Raw genomic sequence first — 20,609 nt, 5'->3', positions numbered from 1 at the left:
TGTATTTGGAGTAATTTTAGGGTTGACTTTGATAGTCTTTAAATGCCTTGATCGTTCCATGATCTCCTATGTATTTTTTTTCTTTTTGGGGCATATCAACCTTTGCCAAATTTTCCTTTATCTAATATCAATTTGTCAAATTACTTCGCCCTTAAAATTTTTATTAAATAGTGTGTAACCATTCCATATTCCTTTTAGCCTCAATTTTTCCTCTACATGTCACTTCTAAGCCATCCACCTACTTTGGCCCACATTAAACGAATTTGGAATGTATAGTGCAGATCTACTCAACCTTCTGGTTACATTTTGTGGTGGCATGATGCAATTCATAGAACAACAAAATTCCTCCATTTCATGGGATACAACTTGCACAATTCCATTGGCGGTCTTATGCTCAAACTACCAAGGAATTGAATGCAACAACTAAGAGTTTGGTAGCTCATCCTTTTTCAACTTCTTTATTGTTAAAAGTGAAAGGAACTTTTCATCATCATAAGTAGGTTGTTGTTAGATATGCAACTAGGGGTGCTTAGATTAAGCATGTATATGCTAGTTGAAAGTGGGAGATCAAGCTAGTAAACAATTGTTTTCTTTCCTACATCCTCAACATTCATCTTCGAGTATAAAAATAACCAAAGATGGCAATTTAGTTCATTGAAATTCTATATATTATCCAAGTCTTTGTCAATCATTACCAAAAAAAATTCACTGCTCAAGCTTCTACACTTGCTAGTCAACAAGCTCTCAAGGATTATCTTACAAAGGTTCCCAATTCTTCTATGGTCATACTTTATCTTTACAAGACCTTAAAGGTGTTGCTTTTTCAATGACAAACTCCCAACGATTTTTACAATGTTCTTTGGAATTGTGTTGGGCCAAACCTTCATCATGTTTATCTTGAAGCATTTCAAAATGGAACATTAGGTATATAAATAAATAAGGAAAAAACCAAAATTGTACCTAGATTCAGCAACCCAGAAGATATTTACAATTGGTTCTCGATCACATCGCTTAATGTATCATATAAAATAATTACCAAGGAACTTGTCTTAAAATTTTCCATCTTCTTCCTTGGATTGTGTAACCTAAGAAAATTAGTTTTATATAATTTGAATTCATTTTGGAATGAGCTCACTATTCTAATCAAAATGTTATTTTCCTTAAAATTGATTTTGCTAAAGCTTCTAACCACATTGAGTGGCCTTTTATTTTGGCTATGTTAAAATATATTGGTTTTAAACCATGCTTTGTCCTTTTTGTTCAAATGCTCTTTGTAGATGCATTTTCTAGCATAACAATTAATGAACGTTCATCTCATACTTTTGCTTGCATAGGTCCATTCTTCAAGGTTGCCCTTTATCTCCTTTGTATGTGCTAGAAGCATTGTAATGTCCCCGTTTTGGAGGAGTTAATTATTTATAAAGTTATCAATTAAAAATATATTACAAGGTAACTTTATATTTAATTAATTTAATAAAGTGATATATTTTATAAAATTATTAAATAAAATAATGTTCTAGAGGTTGCTAGAAGAAGCGGAGAAAAAATTAAAAAGGAGGCCGACCTATTGAGGAAAAAAAAGAATAAATAGGCATTGAGGGCTCATTGCCTATCACCGAGATTTATTATTGATATTTTCTGATATGCATTGTGGAGCCTAGGGTTTCTACAAGTAACAATTGGCCATTGACAATGAAAACTCTCAATTGGTACACAATTTTGAGGGTGTGAAAGATCACCTAAATTATTGCAACTATGGGAAGGATAGTTCAATCCTTTCACTTGTGCTTAATTGTTGGTTTCGAGTTTCAATTGGAGTTGCACTTTCATCATATCATCTTCAGCATTTAGTCTCCAGCATTTGATCAATCCAAGTTCTTCATTTCAGCTTGTAGTTGTAACAAGTTCTCAGTTGAATTCAGCCTGTTAGGGTTTGTCTATAATGTGCCATGTAATAATGTTTCGGTGCTGAAAATTGCATATCATATGTAAAAACACTTGGTTATCATTCAATGAATACATTGGCATTATTTTTACATCAGTTATTTAAGTAGAACAATTTCTTTTATTCAGCAATATACTTTCAGCAATGTATTTACGATTTTTTTTAGTGGCCTGTTGGTAAGGGTCTTTACAGTGGTATCAGAGTGGTTTCCTGCCAGCCTGATAGGGTTTATGCAGCCAATTTAGTTTACAAAAGTTAAAAAACCAAAAGGGCTCTATTTACACAGGGAACCAACATAATTGAGAATATGGCTAAGAGACATTCTCAAAGCCCACCCAGAATTATGCGAGATGATGAGACTTTACAGCATCAGGAGAGGCTTCTACAGTCAATAGAAGCAAGTACACAGATAATGATGGTTATGATGCAACATTTGATTGGGGAAAATAGGAGAAATAATCATAATAATGACCAGGATAATAGGAGCGTAGTAGGATCACAACATAGGACATGGTCTAGAATAGCTAACAGACCCATGTCCTACATTCAGGGAAGAAACTCCAGCACGCACACCTAATGCTATGGTAACAGATATTGTAGATGAACTCCGACAAGCGAGGAATGAGTGGGATTCATTACCAACATATGTACAAGATGGATGAACATTTGACAGGTACTTGAACTACAAAGCTACCAGGCAAATGCAGGCAGATAAACATAGTGAGTTGCAACAGGTCACCAACAAGTTGGTATTGCCCACATTTGATGGCAGTGGAAAAATGACTGCTCTTGCTTGAATTCATAAGGTGGATACTTTCCTATCTCTGAAGACTATGACAGAATTTGAAGCACTCAAGTATGCCACTTTACACTTAGATGGGGTAGCACATGATTGGTGGACACATGGCATGATCACATTGCAACAAAATCAAATAACCACTTATCAGGAGTTTGTAGATAGATTGATAGAAAGGTTTGATAAAAAAAATCCTGAAGTTTATTTTCGAGAGTTAGCCCAATTGAGACAGTCAGGGGGCTTAGAACAATTTATCAATGACTTCTAGAAGCTTGTAGTGATGGTGCCTGACATTTCAGAATAGAGGCTAGTCATTTTATTCACAGAGGGATTAACTAAACCACTCAAGGGGTGGGTAAAGGCCTTTGATCCTCCTACATTACAAGAAGCCATGAAGAAAGCCCACAGTATGGAACTTGCAGCTCTAACACACCGGTTTAGTTCGAAGGGTCCTTCATCATTTAGAGATAACAAAGGGCAATTCAACAAGGGTAAAGAGAAGGTTAGTGACTCAAAAGGCAAGTCAGCTGCACCATTGGATAAGGAAATGCTTAATGACCTATGTAGGAAGAAGTTATGCTTCTTTTGCAAAGGTCCCTATGAGTTTGGTCATAATTTTCATATGAGGCCTAAGGGGAAGGCTAACCAAGCGATGTGGGCTTATTACAAGGGTTCGAATTCAAACAGCTCAAAGCACCATGATGAGGATCCTGATGAGGTAGATGGTCAACAGGAGGTAGATAGCGCTAAGAAAAAAGAGGCTCCAAAGCTTCATTTATAGGAGGCACGTCTGTCTAGTATTCAAAGAGAGGGATCTTTCAGACATTGGGGAGTCTTGGCAGACAGAAGGTTATTACTCTATTGGATACAGGTGCCACACATAATTTCATTGATGCACGATTTGTCGAGAGGCGTGGACTCATTTCGGGGGAGTTTGAAGGATTGAGAGTCAAGGTAGCTGATGGATATTCTCTTAACTGTGATAGGATGGTGCGAGATCTACCTTTTCACCTGAACAACTATGAGTTCAAGGCGGACTATCATGTGGTCAACATGGGTGACATGGACATAGTACTTGGGATGTAGCGGCCACATTCTTTGAAGGAGGTTACCCTAAGACTGGAGGATATGGAGATACGATTTGAGGTGGATGGAAGGACTCATGTGTTGAAGGCTATCCATAATGGTGATGTCAGGACTATCTCATTTAGGCGGTTGGAGAGATTAGTTGGGCATAACAATATAGAATGGGTGGCAATATGTGCCTTGATGCCTACCCAGGAGGAGCAACATAAGACTAAATATCATCCAGATATTCAAAAATTGAGAATCAAGTATGAGAAGGTATTCAGTGAGATTCCACCAAGCAAGCCACTAGATAAAGGCATAGAGCACATTATCGAGCTAGAGGAAGGTGCTAAGCTTGTCACGATCACACCATACTAGCACCCGAAACGACTCAAAGATGAGATCAAGAGGACCATCAAGGAGTTTCTAGCAACGAGACACATCAGACCAAGTAAGTCACCTTTTGCATCTTCTATTTTTTTGGTAAAAAAGAAGGATGGTACTCTACGAATGTGTATTGATTACAGGGTGTTGAATAAGAGAACTATAAAGAACAGGTATCCCATCCCACACATTGATGAGTTGATAGACGAATTGCATGGGGCTTGTTATTTCACAAAAATTGATTTGAGATCAGGCTATCACCATATTAGAGTTTGAGAGCAGGATATTGAGAAAATTTCTTTCAGATGTCATTGTGGGCACTTCAAGTTTGTAGTCATGCCTTGTGGTTTGACTAGTACACCTACCACTTTTCAGTCCACTATGAACAAGGTCTTCCACCATCAGTTGAGGAAATGTGTGCTGGTGTTCTTTGATGATATTTTGATCTATAGTAGGACATGGCAGGAACATTTAGAGCACTTGGAGACAGTATTGAGCATTTTACAAAGGGAGTCCTTGTATGCCAAGGAGTCCAAATGTGATTTGGGGATGACAAAACTGTTGTATCTTGGACACATCACTAGTGCAGAAGGAGTGCGAATGGATCCTGAAAAGATCCACGCTATTGTTGATTGGCCACCACCAGAGAACCTTACATAGTTAAGGGGGTTCATTGGTCTATGTGGATTCTATCATAGCTTTGTCAGTGGCTACTCACAACATGCAGCACCCATGACAGATTCACTAAAGAAAGGGGCATTTGTGTGGATTCAGGATGCACAAGACTGTTTTATGTGGTTCAAGGAAATAACGACTACATGCCCAGTATTAGCATTGCCTGATTTCACGAAGCCATTTGAGCTTCAATGTGATGCTTCTGGAGAGGGAGTTGGCGACGTACTCATCTAGGACAAGCATCCTATAGCTTATGAGAATAGGAAACTCAAGGGCCTGAGAGATCATTTAGCATATATGATAAGGAGATGTTGGCCATCATGCATGCCTTGGCCAAATTCAGACAGTATCTTGTGGGCAGCAAATTTTGTATTAAAACTAATCATAATAGTTTGAGGCACTTTTTGGGACAGCAGGACCTGAATGATCGACAACAGAAGTGGGTGAGTAAGTTGCAGGTCTATGATTTTGATATCACATATGTTAAGGGGACACAGAATATTGTTGTAGATGCTTTATCCCGTAGGCCACACCTCGCTTCTATGATTCAGATATCAAAGGATTGGTGACACTTGATTGTAGTAGAATATGCCAGAGACACATGGGCCTCTGATATAGTGGAGGGAACAATGATCAACACCAGGTACACTCTCATAGATGATTTGATCATTTACAAGAACAGGATTTACTTAGTCACAGGATTGAATGTGAAGCAGTTGATTTTGAGAGGATTCCATAATTCACCTACAGCGGGCCATCATGGGTATTTCAAGACTTACAGGTTAGTACGGGAGCAGTTCACTTGGAAGGGACTTAAGGCTGATGTTTTGCAGTATGTGCATGAATGTCATGTTTGCCAGCAGAACAAACAAGACCACACTTATCCAGCAAAGCTCCTACAACCACTTCCTATTCCTAACAGGAAGTGGGAGTGCATCTCTATGGATTTTATCATGGGCTTGCCCAGGGCCCAAGGGCACGATTATATCTATGTGGTGGTGGATAGGCTAACAAAATATGGTCACTTCTTCCCTATCGCTACTACATACTCAACAACTCAGGTGGCAGAGGTCTTCTTCAGGGAGGTTTTCAGATTACATGGTTTGCCTCGAAGCATTGTGAGTGACAGGGACAGTCGCTTCATGAGTCACTTTTGGCAAGAGGTATTTTGGCTGTGTGGCACTGAGCTTACACCTAGCACTAGTTATCACCCACAGACCAATGGCCAAATGGAGATTGTAAACAATTGGGTGGAAGGGTATTTGAGGAATTATGTGGCAGATCAACAGTGAGCTTGGGTCAGATGGATATATCTTTGTGAGTATTGTTACAATACTACATACCATATGACTATACAAATGACACCCTTCATGGCACTTTATGGTTATGAGGCACCTAGTTTCTTAGATTTGTTGTTGGGAGACAGTCAGGTACCCCGTGCAGGTGAACCATTACAGGAAAGTAAGGATATAGTTGCTACTCTCAAAGACAACATTACTAGAGCTCAAAACTAGCAAAAGCAGTATGCAGACAAGAAGAGGACTGAGCATAGTTTTGAGGTAAATGATATTGTTTACCTCATGTTGCAGCCATATAAGCAGTCCACTCTCAAGAAGAGTGATGCAGAGAAACTCAAGCCACACTATTATGGACCATTTAGGATCATCAGGCGAGTTGGTGAGGTGACTTATGAGTTGGAGATTCTCGCAAACAGTAGAGTGCAAAATGTGTTTCATGTATCACACCTCAAAAAGGTGTTGGGTCAAAATGTGATGCCTTATGCAATATTACCTCCCTTGGATGATGAGGGGAAATTGATCTTAGTGCCAGAATCTATTCTGGATAGTAGAGAGAAGCAACTTCGTAGGAGAGTAATCAGAGAGTATCTAGTTAAGTGGAAAGATTTACGTGTTGAAGATGCTACTTGGGAGGGAGAACTGATTTTGCAACTTCCAGCATTAAGATTGCTTGAGGCCAAGCAATTTTAGGAGGGGCGGACCTGTAATGTCCCCATTTCAGAGGAGTTAATTATTTATAAAGTTATCAATTAAAAATATATTACAAGGTAACTTTATATTTAATTAATTTAATAAAGTGATATATTTTATAAAATTATTAAATAAAATAATGTTCTAGAGGTTGCTAGAAGAAGCGGAGAAAAAAATGAAAAAGGAGGCCGACCTATCGAGGAAAAAAAAGAATAAATAGGCATTGAGGGTTCATTGCCTATCATGGAGATTTATTATTGATATTTGCTGATGTGCATTGTTGAGCCTAGGGTTTCTACAAGTAGTCACAATTGGCCATTGAGAACAAAAACTCTCAATTGGTATGTAATTTTGAGGGTGTGAAAGATCACCTGAATTATTGCAGCTGTGGGAAGGATATTTCAGTCCTTTCACTTGTGCTTAATTGTTGGTTTGGAGTTTCAATTGGAGTTGCACTTTCATCATATCATCTTCAGCATTCAATCTCCAGCATTTGATCAATCCAGGTTCTTCATTTCAATTTGTAGTTGTAATAAGTTCTCAATTGAATTCAGCCAGTTAGGGCTTGTCTGTAATGTGCCATGTAGTAATGTTTCAGTGCTGAAAATTACATATCATATGTAAAAACACTTGGTTATCATTGAATGAATACATTGGCACTATTTTTACATCAGTTATTTAAGTAGAACAATTTCTTTTATTCAGCAATATACTTTCAGCAGTGTATTTAGGGTTTTTTTTAGTGGTCTGTTGGTAAGGGTCTTTACAAGCATAATGCTTTGGCTATTTGCTTGCCTCAACTATTTATGTGGGTTGTGTTTGAGGTATTTCCCTCCCCAATTCAAGCTCACTTGTTACCACTCATTTTGTTAACGATTTCTTCCTTACCCTCATGGAGGATAGAGAGAATATCCAAAATGTTATTCAATGCTTGAAAAAAAATTGGTTATCTTTCAACTCAGTCATTTAATGGCACAAAAACCCTTTGCTATTGTCAACCATTCATTCTTGCTCCACAATAAATTCTTCAATGTGACTAGAAACGGATTTAGCATGGCCAAGTTTTCCAATTTTTGGGAACCCCCTTTTCTTTTCATGGTTAAACCACACAACTTTAGGATATTGTGTTTTCAAAAATTGGGGCCAAATTGGCCTACTAGTTGACCAAGCCCCTGTCCCTTACTAAAAAGTTTCAAATTTGTTCTGAAGTTCCTACAACCACACATTTTTATTACTGCTCTTGTTGGTCACCTTCCAAATCCACTCATAGGAAGCTTGAGAAGTTACTGCGTGACTTTTTATGGGCTTCAGATAGAGGGAAACATGATTTCCACATAGTGGCTCAGGATTATTATTGTCTTCCCTAACACCCCGGTGACCTTGTCCTCATTTCCACCAAGAAACAAGGTCAAGCTTTGTGTGTCAAATGGGTTTGTTGATTTGAAGAAATGAAGCTTTGAAAGTTCTTCGTCATTGTGTTTCCTCTGGGTTTCCTTTGCATCATCCATCATAGAAAGGGATTGGTTTCCACACCATTCTAATTATTTGAGAACTAGTGCAAATCTGAGGCTCATTTGTGGCAAAAAGCATTTGGTGTGCCTGAGAAGTTACAAAGGCATATTGGCCTCGATGAGATGGAGTCAACTTTTAAGATGGGTAATCTTTAAACCAACACAATCTCTGGTAAACTCCTTTGAATCATATGTAAGGCTTTTTTTCTTCTCAAGTCCCAAGTTTACATGCTCTTTGTTTTCATAAGTGTAGTATTTGTACCCCAAAAGACCTCTTTTGCAAATCTACAATCTCTCCCCACAACTGAGACGATGTGCATGTTCAATTTTTTCTTACATGCAAGATCATGAGAGTTTTGAATTACTTGTCTCCATCATGTCAATGAAATTATTGCAAAAGATTGGCATTAAAAGTATTTAGGCCTAGTGGAAGGATTAGCATTGGTATCTTTAGATATCTTTCCAAAGATACACACCTAGTCAAGGTTATGGTTGCCTTGCACCCCATTTGCCAATGGTTGAGGTTTTCAACCAGCTTAATGGAATTTGCAATGCTCATATTCTACTTGGAAGTTGTGTTTTCTTACTATTTGGTCTGCTACCACATAACCCAAAATAATACATTTTGTCTGGTGTTTTCTTTCCAAGTGTTATCGCTAGGATCCCATCTTCACCATTTGGGTTTCCCAAATCGTCATTGCCCTTTATGTGGTTAATTTGAGTCCTCTCTTCATGTGTTTTGGTTCTATACAATGACTCATAATCGTTGGGTTTGTATCCATGATTTCTTTTCTCCTTTCTGCCTAGAGTTGTTTTCATGACATATGCTTATGTTGGGAGATGAGCCTTTATTTCATTTCCCTTTTATGTAGCTCTGTTATACTTTTTAAAAGGAAATACTATTTGCTATATGAAAAGATAGAAATGCAACAATTTTTTCATGTGCCATAATTGATACTAATGTATCTATTTTTGCTAAAGTTTGCATATGTAATAATGTGATGTTACAGATACAAGTTCAAGTTGACAAGGGGCACCATTTGCAAGAGTTATTGCAACATTAGGAAAATGCACTCTGTATGGTAGCCAAAGTACCTCTTGATGCTTCTTGTTCTAGTGCCCAATCTCTTTCACATGCTCATCATCATGGTCAAAATTCTTCTCGCCACCTTACAAAAAGTTCTCATGTCCCAAGTCCCTCAATGACACTTACCCCACACTTAATGTTGTCTTACAACTCAACTAGTCCCTACATCATTATGCATCAAGGTGGCCTATATTGGTTGGTGCTAGTTCAAAACCATTGGGTTGGTCCTCTATCGATGGAGCTTCAAGTTGGCCAAGAGGAGACTCAAAATAAACTTAATCTTCCAAAGGCTTTCCAAGATTAGCAATAGCAATTTCTCCTAATCGAGAACAGAAAGAGGTTGAAAAGGAGAATGTTGACAATTGGACACTTCCTAATCCATAGCAAGACCAGATGTTGGGAAGAGGAATGAAGGATGAACCAAGCCCTCCTCATTCGCCTACGACTTTACCTACACAAGATGACCACTTAGCTTTTATTTTATTTATGTTGTAGAACATGGATTTCTTGACTCATGCCATGTGTGACTTTTTACGATATGACATTTTCCTCCCCGTTATTATTTTTAATTACTATTTTTAATTACTATTTACTTATGTTTTAAGTTATTTAATTGATTTCTTTCACAAATCTAACTTTAGTTTGGCATATTAAAAAAAGACAAGAGAAAAGGGTAAATCAGTACCTTACAAAATGGAAAGAAAACGCTCTTGCCACACCATACATCTTTGAACACTAATATTCCTAGTACAATAGATCGGCAAGAACGAAAAATACAAAGATTTGACCTATGTGAAATCATTTTCCTATCCTAATCACATAGGCTAATAATATTTTTTAATCTGCTGCTTGGAAAACAATAGGCTAATAACATTTTTTTAAACCTGTTATTCGAAAATAATAGAAAAAAACCTAATGATGTAAATCTCAAGATTGAGAAAATAGTTCCAGACGTCACACATGACAAAACAAACACAATAGATAGGTATAAAACCCCAGGCTGGAGGTTTGACTTTCCTGGCTTGAGTGTATTTTGAAAACTACCTTACGTGACTCTTACATATGAAAAAATAATTAAAAAGGAGAAGAGAATGTAGAATTTGTCTGGAACAATCAGGAATTTTAAGCCATGGCGACCATTCCTGCTTCTGTCAACGCCACCAATAAGTTCGTTTGCTGTCGATTTCTGCCCTCAATTTGTGCATTTCTGATGAATAAAAGTGCCAACAATTTGTTCATTTGTAATTAATATTTCTGCCATCATTTTGTTCATTTGTGATTAATATTTCTTCCATCAATTTGTTCATTTGTGGCTGATATTTGATATTGCCATTGAATGTTTTTGCCAAACACGTCTGGGCATTTGTGGTGGATTTCTGCCATCAATTTGTATATTTGTAATTAATATTTGTACAACCAATTGTTCATTTGTGGCTGCCATTTGATATTGCCATTGACTTTCCTGTCAAACCAATCTGGGCTAAAATGCAACTCAAAGAAATGGTCAGAACTATGAGCTTCAGGAAGTCTCGATCATCGAGGCAATCAGAAAGCTTCGTTTTGGCGGAGACTCTGACTTCACAGAGCATGAGGATAACCAAATATGAGGATTTAAGCAAATCCTTGAGATTTGAGGACTTTGGAATGGATGAGCAACAACGTAATGGAGATTTTAAGGAAGCCCCAAGATCTGGATCTTTCAGATGGATAAGTAAGTTGAGGTCTATGTCACGCAATGAGCAACAGCAGCCTGAATCTTATGGAGATTTTAAAGAAGCCCCAAAATCTGGATCTTTCAGATGGAACGGTAAGTTGAAGTTCATGTCACACAATGACAGAAGAACAGCCAAATTTAGTTTTGGCAATTTTTCACAGAGGCAAATGAAGCCTGCCGATGAAATGAAAGAGGCAAAAGTGAAAGTTAAGAAGAGAAATTCATGGCTGCCTGACCCAAATCGTCGGTGGCCTGTTCAAGGATGGTAAAAAGCACATACTGAGATTGGATTGTTTAATTGTTAATGAATGTGAGAATCTCATCTTTGATTCTTTCTATTTGGAGAAAAGAAAAATGTTTTAGTCTGTTGTAATTTTAGTTCCCAAAATCTTTTGTATTAAACCGTGTGATTATTTTATGAGGTGTTTCACATTCTCTGCCTGAAGATGTATCATTGGGTATGATTCGAAAGGTTGATCAAAGAGCACACAGTTTAATTCAAAAGGTTTTGGAATCTAATTCACAGACTAATTGATCCCATCTGGTGTTGTAATTTGTTTATTCTTGTGCCGACTTCCATTGAAGTCTATGATGGCTTGTAAAAATTGTAGTTATTGTTTGAATGGACTTTAATAAAATTTAACGACCTCAAAAGGGATTGGTGGTTACAATTTTTGTTGGATCTATGGTTCAGAAGGTTATTTGGGTTTCATCCAACAGTTTCTGCAGTGTGTTGGGCTTTTAGCATATGTAGGCATGGCTAATTCTCCAGGTTTTAGGTGTAATTTTTCAATTACAGCGTTACGCAATTAGAACCTTCAATGTTCTCACTAGACAAGAAGGCACAGAAAATAGATATTTCATGTAGATGTAAATTCATTCTGTACTCTGTTTTAATACAGAGGAGGACAAACTTGGTTCATTCCTGCTCGTTTTCATTGGGTTTATACTATTAGTAATATACATTTCAGCCATGTCTTTCTTTGTTCCTATAAGAAGCTTCCAAGCAAATTGTATTGACTAGGTCGTTATTATCTTCAATAATGCTCCACCTTTACCAATAATCTCTTTGTACTAAACATTGATAAAAAGAATCCAAAATGAATCAAGATGCTTTAGGGCCTAGTAGGAAAAATTGTATTCGTCACATGAGAGCCCTTAAGATAACCTCCCGATGTGGAACATTGAAACACAGTGCTGAACTCAGTGTGCTGAAAAACAAGAGGTTATTAGCGAGGAAGAAGACGATACTGATGAGGATCATACTAATCCTTGTAGGTCTTAACAGGTTGGAAATAAATGCTTGTTGACTAAGATTATGAGGAAAAGGGTGCTGAGTAGGGAAGTGGGAAGATGAAGGAGATAGATGATAAGGCGTTGAAACAGATAACAAATCAACAATCAACAATTCACTTATATATCAGACAGCACGGAAGAGGAGCTGATTGGCCTAATAGGAGACATGATGCCTAAAAAAAGGAAAAACTGCTTTAGAGCTGGGTAATCTAACGAGCAAGGTGGAAGATCTAAAAACCAGAATACTAGAGATAGAAAGGAAGATGGGGAGTACTTCCACGGCCAGCCTTTGGGTTGTATACAACTATGATACTTTCTTGTGTTTGCTACAAGAAAAGGTTCTCAGAGCGGATGGGGAAGATGAGGGCAATTACTAAGACTTATTCAAGTTCCTTATGGGTGACTGGAGGCATATGTTATACCACTTTTTGTCTCTTTCAGGTTCTGAAGAAAATTTGTTTCTTTGATGAGTTATTTGCTGAACTTTGGTTCTAAAAAAATTATCTCCGTTGATAGTTGTCTTCAATGTTTTACTTGTGTGAGTGTTAAGCTTTTTTTTCTGACACTATTACTATATGTTATGTGATGATAATATGGTTGTGCATGGGTTGTTTGAGCACTTTATTAGTGGTTATTTTTATATGGCTGTTTCTCTAAGCAACTTTTATGTTCTTACACTGTTAGTTGCTGTTAGTGTGACGTTGGTCTTTATACCCTTCCACTGCGCCCTTGTTTTTCTGCTGATTAATATCAAAAGTATTGATAAAATTCACATATTTCACAATCAATACTGACATTCAGAATTCATACTAATAATCGCTACGAACTCTGACACTATAAGATAATCTAATTCATATTTATTGGCTGAAAGAGACTTTTTTGTAAGGAATTCTTAAATTAAAAGTTCTATCCAAATTTTTGGTTTTGGGACTGGGTGTAATTTGAGTTGTTTAAACAGCCGTTTAAATATTAGTTTTCAATTAATAATTTTCTTTATGTATCAGATTGTTTAGTTTAAACAATATAACAATCTAACTTTAAAGTGGTTTTGTTAAAATCATATAACATTTTAAGAACTTTTCGGAAACCAAATTAATTAAGATATTAAGGTTTTCTTTGTTTGATCATGCATCTCTGATACAATAACAGAAAAAGAGATGGCATAGTAGAAAGTAGCTTGTTAAGCTATCTTGTAAAATTCTAAGAGATCTCAACGAGAAGTCTATGGCTCTTCCTATGATGAAATGAGAATACTTGAAAACATTAGAAAACATTAGAAAGTGACTGAAAACTATCATGAGACGGAACTCTTCATTTTTTAAACGTATGCTTCACTACTTTAAATAATATCTTGGAAATTTCATATGAATAATTAAAAAATCAAAAAATCTGTGGCTTTTATTAAGAAATTAAAACAAATATATATGAAGACTGTCTTAAAATAAATATTTCAATGCTATCCATTAGTTAAAATGTATTTAAAGCTTTCTAATCATACTCCATCAGTATTGATAAGTTAAATAAATTTAGGATGATAAGTTAAATAAATTTTGCTATAATCTATTGTCAGAGTAGTGAGTGTTATACATAAACTAAATACATTTAGCCAAAACTTGGTTAAGATTAAATTCTGTTGAGGAAATCAAATGACAGAAAGTTCCGTACTATGATACTATCCAATTATCGATTAACTAAATACTTTTTATGGCTTTAATTAATATCTCGCTAAAATTCATATGAAAAATTAGCTATTTACGAAATGCATATAGTTGAGAAAACAAAATTCTATGAAAATTATCAAGGAAGTTCAATGATATCCATAACCAACGACATGTTTCTTAACTTCATATGACAGTGAACAGTATGTGGTTCTTCCCAAGATGGCATGGACGTAATTAACAACTCTTGAAAACAAAATTCTGTGAAAGTTTATCCCAAACCAGAAATTACAGTACCATCCATCAGCTAAATAAATTTTCATGACTATGAAAAGATATCTTGTTAAATTTCACGTAACTTTTTGGAGGGATTTCTTTCTTTCCAAAACTCAAAATTACATCGAGCAAAATTTAGATTGGCATTCTAATTGCAGGCAGAACGAGCATTGGAAGTAGGAATTGTTACATTACTTTTGTCCAAGACTTCTAAATATCAGCGTTGAGCACTCCCACAGTGACCAAAATGTTTCGACATCCACGTTTTTGGATGTACAGAAGCTCTTCTATTCTGATTTCACAGGGACGTGGACATCATCTTGTATAGGTTCACATTGGTTCCTTAAACATGCCTTAATTGCCTCCACAGGATCACAAATTTCAAACTTAAAATCCTCATCAACAGCATTTGAAATCTCAGGAACAGTACTCAAACCCAAACAATGGTTCTGCTGGGGAAGAACTTCAAGTCTGTTCTTCAATTCGACTTCCATGTCTGTCATGACAGTTGATGCGGTAGTGATTTCAATTGTAGTAGCTGGTTTGTATGCTTCCAACAAGGTTTTCGGGGCTGGCGCTACTGGTGTTTGTTTCTTGGTTTTCCTTGCTTTTTTCACATTTGAGGCTACATTATTCATGTCTCTCTTAATCTGTTTTACATTTGAGGCTGCATCATTCATTTTTGATGGTGGTATTGATAGGCCAGGTCCAAACACCACTCCTCTGAAAATTGTATCAGATTGTCCAATCCTTACAGTAATAAGATATCCCGCATCAAATGATCCGTCAAGTACTCCTTGAACAGTTTGTCCAATGAGAGAATTGCTCCCCAAGTTAGACTGTGAAATGTCAGTCTCCGTATGCCCTGCTTTTAGGGTTTTACAGTCAGACATGGAAGGAACACCAAGAGCTGCAACTTCTTTGGGTAGAAGAACAATGTCAGCCTTGCTTGGATGACCTCGCCTCTTATTAGGAGACTTCAACGTTATATCTGTACCCTGATCAAAGTTTCCCTCCATAATCCCACTCTCAAACTTGTTGGCCTTCACAAAACTTTCAGCTGTTCCTATCTATACTGTAATTTGATAGTCCTAAGGTTCTTCTATCCTTTAAAGGGCTATTTTGGAGAGCCTGCAAAACATTAATTTGAATAAATTTTAAACTGTATGTTATCTACATAGTATGACAATCGCTTGCTTCATTTAAATTAGACTGGATGCATAGCTAAGAGCTTACACAAAATGAAACAAATGTTCCTTGCATACAAAATTGTTTGTAATAATTCAAACAAAAATTGAGCCTTAGTATAAGGATAAAAACAGAGTAAACTGAAACTGGATTTCGTGGATAATTTCATTGTATAAATTGAGGAAACTATGCCCTTACAATTTACACACAAACCAGATTTGAATTTCTCATGAAATGAAGATGGAAAACCGTGAATAACATGAACAATTTCATATCCACTTTTGGATCTCATGCAACTGACATAACTGTTGGACATATATTTCTTTGTTTGGCAGTACCGATGTTCTCATTTGCTGAAAGGCTGGATTGGGTACTGTAATTAATAATTTCATCATATAAGCCCTTATTGCCCTATGAATTTGTTTTTCTATAGGTCATCCACAAAGTCATTTTACCTAGGTACCTAATACAAGAATAGGAGTCATAGGCCATAATCTTCAGTTAAGAGCCAACAACTGAGGGATATCCATTCCAACCAATTTGACGAGGATACAATCCTGGCCTTACCCCTTATTTCAATGTTGGAGCCTTACATTCTGCAAGACTTGGTCTCCAATGGGCTCATTAAAAACCTTTCAAGTTCACCAATAGACCAATGGCCTCTTGACATCTTATGAATTTTTTAATGGTAGTAGAATTGATAATTTTGCTCATACAGACCTTGTCTGATTAGAGTGTTAAAGGTAGTGTGACCTATGGTTCTAGACTTCTAGTCAAATAGGCCTGTATTTTCTCCTGAGAATGTGAAAATACACTGCAAAGAGCACTTAAACTAGCTGAAAAAAAGAAATAAGATAGCCATTTTGAGATTCTCATCCTGAGCTCCTATTTATTAGAAAGCTGCAATTTATTATTCTGTTTCAGCTGAATTACAAGACCGTTGTTTTTGATCATATACAACAACAATATTAAGTTATTAGTCATATAATGGTTGCAGTATGCCAAATGTCAAGGGAAACATCATGAACTATGCTATGTTTATAGTCTTGAATTGGTTTACATTTCACTCTTTCCTCTGTAAAACTACAGAAAAAAATCATCCTTTCCTCTTTATGAAACGCCAAAGAAATGCTTCAGTCTAATTTTGAAATTCAAGACTACGATCTTCCTTAGGCAGAGTAAGCCTGAAGTTTCTTTGTTTCATTTTACCCTGCATTAAGATTACAACTAATACATGATAATGTTCATCAAGCTAAGAGCTTTCTACATTCATTACTTGAAATGAGATTTTACAGAGGAGGTTTTTCTTCATTTGGCAAGAAATACAAGAGATGGATAAGAGATCATAAAAAAGAATTCCCAGGGTTCTATTAAAGAGCGAATGCAACTCAGTCATACAGAAGTTAATTTGACAATGGAAAAATTAACAATATATAAAAATAATAGAAAGAAGCATAATAAAGTCACAAAGCTAATAATAAATAAGAAATGTTTCGTGCAATATGAATGTGCGAAACAAATATACAGACGCTAAATCACAATCAAGTTCAAGCATTTAGAAAATGCACGATGCTTTCTCCTTCATGCAAGAAGTTAGAATGCCATTGCATATGATTGCAAACCTTCATGATTTACTGATTGGATAGGGAAGAGAGTATGAATGGGCAACATGAGACGCTGATTTGCTTATACATTGGAAACAATAAGAACGGTACACAAACATGTTTCTGAGAGGTATAATAAGCAACAAGTATAAATTCAAGCCCTCCATTTCAGTACATGCCACTAAATAAATGGATTAAGAAATGAGGGGAACTCTATTAGAATAAGGAAAATTAGGGTTTTAAATGACCTTACTTACCTTGCACGACTTCTTATTCTACAGTTGCCAACATTTTGGAACACAACCATCGAACACAGTCTATAATTAGAGTAATATCAATCCATTGCAATAAAACAATGAGATTGCAAGGATTACAAGGTATTACAACACAAAACTTAGTGGTTATCAGAAAACTATAAAAAGATTTTCTTTCAAGACAGATAAACTGATAACAGGCATCGTAGCCACATCTAGTCATTTACTCGATTTGTCTTTTAACTGAGATTTGGGCACTTCGGGATGAAAAAAAGGAGGTTTGAGAATTTAAATTGAAATAAACGAAGTTAAACCCTGCTGCTATTTTCTGTTCATGTCAAGCTTGGGTCTTGAATCCCTGCATGTGTTAAAGATTGCATGAAGGAAGCCTATGAAATGTGTAAGGGGTATTTTGGGTGGTTCCTCAGCCTAAAGTACATTTAGTTCAATTTCCCTAGTGTCTATTAAGTTCAGACTTGCTAGTTCGTTCCAATGACTAGAGAAACAAGAAATGTGCTTTCTTTTTTCCTAAGGGCAAATGTGTTGCCTTTCTTTCAACACCCCTATTGCGCCTATGAACGACTCATTATCTTACTGCTTATTAATCTGCTTCTACCAGATATCCTTTAACTTTCTTTCAAAAAATGGGTTCAGCCCAGAAAGATTCACAACCGCATGGGCAGGATAATTTTTTAAACATTTTCAACCCTACTGAATCAATAGGCCCACAAAAACATTAAAAGACTTCCAAGGATTTGTTCTACATCCCGCTAGCTCCACCATTACAACACAGTAACAAACAAAAGCCAAGAAACTGAAGAAAACAAGGAGCATAAACCTTACCTGTGAGACCTGCTTCCATGCCTCTCTCTCGTAGCCCAAGAACAAGCATAAGCACTACAATGTCACCTACGCAAGCCCCTTTTCTCAACATGACAGCAATGCAACATGAGCCTACAGGTGTGAAGAAGACATCATGCAATGGCGGGATTAAGAGAAAACTTGTGTGGGAAAAAGTGCCGGGAAGGACAGATTTAAAAACCCAAACAAAAAGAAACTGGTAAAACTAGAAGAGAGCAGTAGGCTCTTAAATTGTGGAGGACTGTGAAGACCAGATGAAATCTATTAATAAAAAAACCATGTTTTGGACAGAGCAGCTAGTACCGCTGTGAGTCCCAAAATGCCCATTTAGGTTACCGGCGGTTTTACTTGCATCTATTTATAAGAGCAGAGGAGGGAAAGGAAATAATTTGTTTTAAGAGTTTGAGCCTACATTACCATAGGTACCGTGTGATTTTGCAATCACACTTCTGATGTACATTTTCCTCCCGGAACCTAAAGAGGTCCGGTTTAAGGTTTTCTATTTCTATCAACTCGTACAGGACATATATTTATCATGTCTATGTACACCTTTTTGCATGTCTCTGATTGTGCTTTTTGCATGTATCTAGGGGTAGTTTTACGTGCACGTGTAGTGGGCAACTTCCAATGTTGCAATATTATGGGGGTGAATATGTTGAGAATGAGATCTTAAGTTGGTTTAATTTCAATGGTGGGAGCTACTCATCATCAAGTTGAGTATGAAACTGATTCAAATGCATAGATAATTTTGTGAGGTAGTATGTTTTATTGAGAGACATTAAATTTATTTATTTATTTATTCTTATGTTTAAAATTTCAATTCCGAAATAAATCAAATTATACAATTAATTTATTCAATCAAAAGATATATTAATAATGAAAATTAAATCTTAAAGAATGAATGTGGAAAAGCACTAAAAGGGGTATGGTTCTCTGTAAAGACCCTTACCAACAGGCCACTAAAAAAATCGTAATTTAATACACTGTTGAAAGTATATTGCTGAATAAAAGAAATTATTCTACTTAAATAACTGGTGTAAAATAGTGCCAATGTATTCATTCAATGATAACCAAGTGTTTTTACATATGATATGCAATTTTCAGCACCGAAACATTACAACATGGCACATTACAAACAACCCTAACTGGCTGAATTCAACTGAGAACTTGTTACAACTACAAACTAAAATGAAGAACCTGGATTGATCAAATGCTAGAGACTGAATGCTGAAGATGATATGATGAAAGTGCAACTCCAATTGAAACTCCAAACCAGCAATTAAGCACAAATGAAAGGACTGAAATATCCTTCCCACAACTGCAAAAATTTAGGTGATCTTTCACACCCTCAAAATTGCGTACCAATTGAGAGTTTTCGTTCTCAATGGCCAATTGTGACTACTTGTAGAAACCCTAGGCTCCACAACGCACATCAGCAAATATCAATAATAAATCTCGATAACAGGCAATGAGCCCTCAATGCCTATTTATTATTTTTTCCTCAATAGGTCGGCCTCCTTTTTAATTTTTTCTCCACTTCTTCCAGCAACCTCTAGAACATTATTTTATTTAATGACTTTATAAAATATATCACTTTATTAAATTAATTAAATATAAAGTTACCTTGTAATATATTTTTTAATTGATAACTTTATAAATAATTAACTCCTCCAAAATGGGGACATTACAGGTCCACCCCTCCTAAAATTGCTTGGCCTCAAGCAATCTTAATGTTGGATGCTACAAAATCACTTCTCCCTCCCAAGCAGCATCTTCAATAGATAAATCTTTCCACTTAACCAGATACTCTCTGATTACTCTCCTGTGAAGCTGCTTCTCTCTACTATCCAGAATGGATTCTGGCACTAAGATCAATTTCCCCTCATCATCCAAGGGAGGTAATACCGCAGAAGGCATGACATTCTGACCCAACGCCTTTTTGAGGCGTGATACATGAAACACATTGTGCACTCTATTGTCTGCAGGAAGCTCCAACTCATAAGCCACCTCACCAACTCGCCTGATGATCCTGAATGGTCCATAATAGTGTGGCTTGAGTTTCTCTGCACCACTCTTCTTGAGAGTGGACTGCTTATATGGCTACAACATGAGGTAAACCATATCATTTACCTCAAAACTACGCTCAGTCCTCTTATTGTCTGCATACTACTTTTGTTGGTTCTAAGCTCTAGCAATGTTGTCTCTGAGAGTAGCAACTATATCCTTACTTCCCTGTAATAGCTCACTTGCACGGGGTACCCGACTGTCTCCCAACATTAAATCTAAGAAACTAGGTGCCTCATA

General features: G+C 36.5%; 1 protein-coding gene across 1 annotated transcript; it reads right to left on the bottom strand.

Annotated features, from left to right (window-relative positions):
- Window positions 1-14,253: 14,253 nt before the first annotated feature.
- Window positions 14,254-18,724, bottom strand: LOC149551797 (uncharacterized). The gene is made up of 2 exons (XM_089789743.1): window positions 18,288-18,724; window positions 14,254-15,529 (listed from the first exon to the last, which is right to left on the bottom strand). Exon 2 carries the CDS (start codon window positions 15,415-15,417, stop codon window positions 14,686-14,688), a length of 732 nt encoding a protein of 243 aa, XP_089645869.1. The 5' UTR covers window positions 15,418-15,529; window positions 18,288-18,724; the 3' UTR covers window positions 14,254-14,685.
- Window positions 18,725-20,609: the final 1,885 nt, after the last annotated feature.

Source organism: Cupressus sempervirens, chromosome 6 (genome assembly GCF_028749045.1).
Source record: "Cupressus sempervirens isolate cs-2001-9-10 chromosome 6, ASM2874904v1, whole genome shotgun sequence".
Taxonomy (NCBI): Eukaryota; Viridiplantae; Streptophyta; class Pinopsida; order Cupressales; family Cupressaceae; genus Cupressus; species Cupressus sempervirens.
Note: the sequence above shows the minus strand (reverse complement) of the source record. Positions and strands in the feature narration are given on the sequence as shown.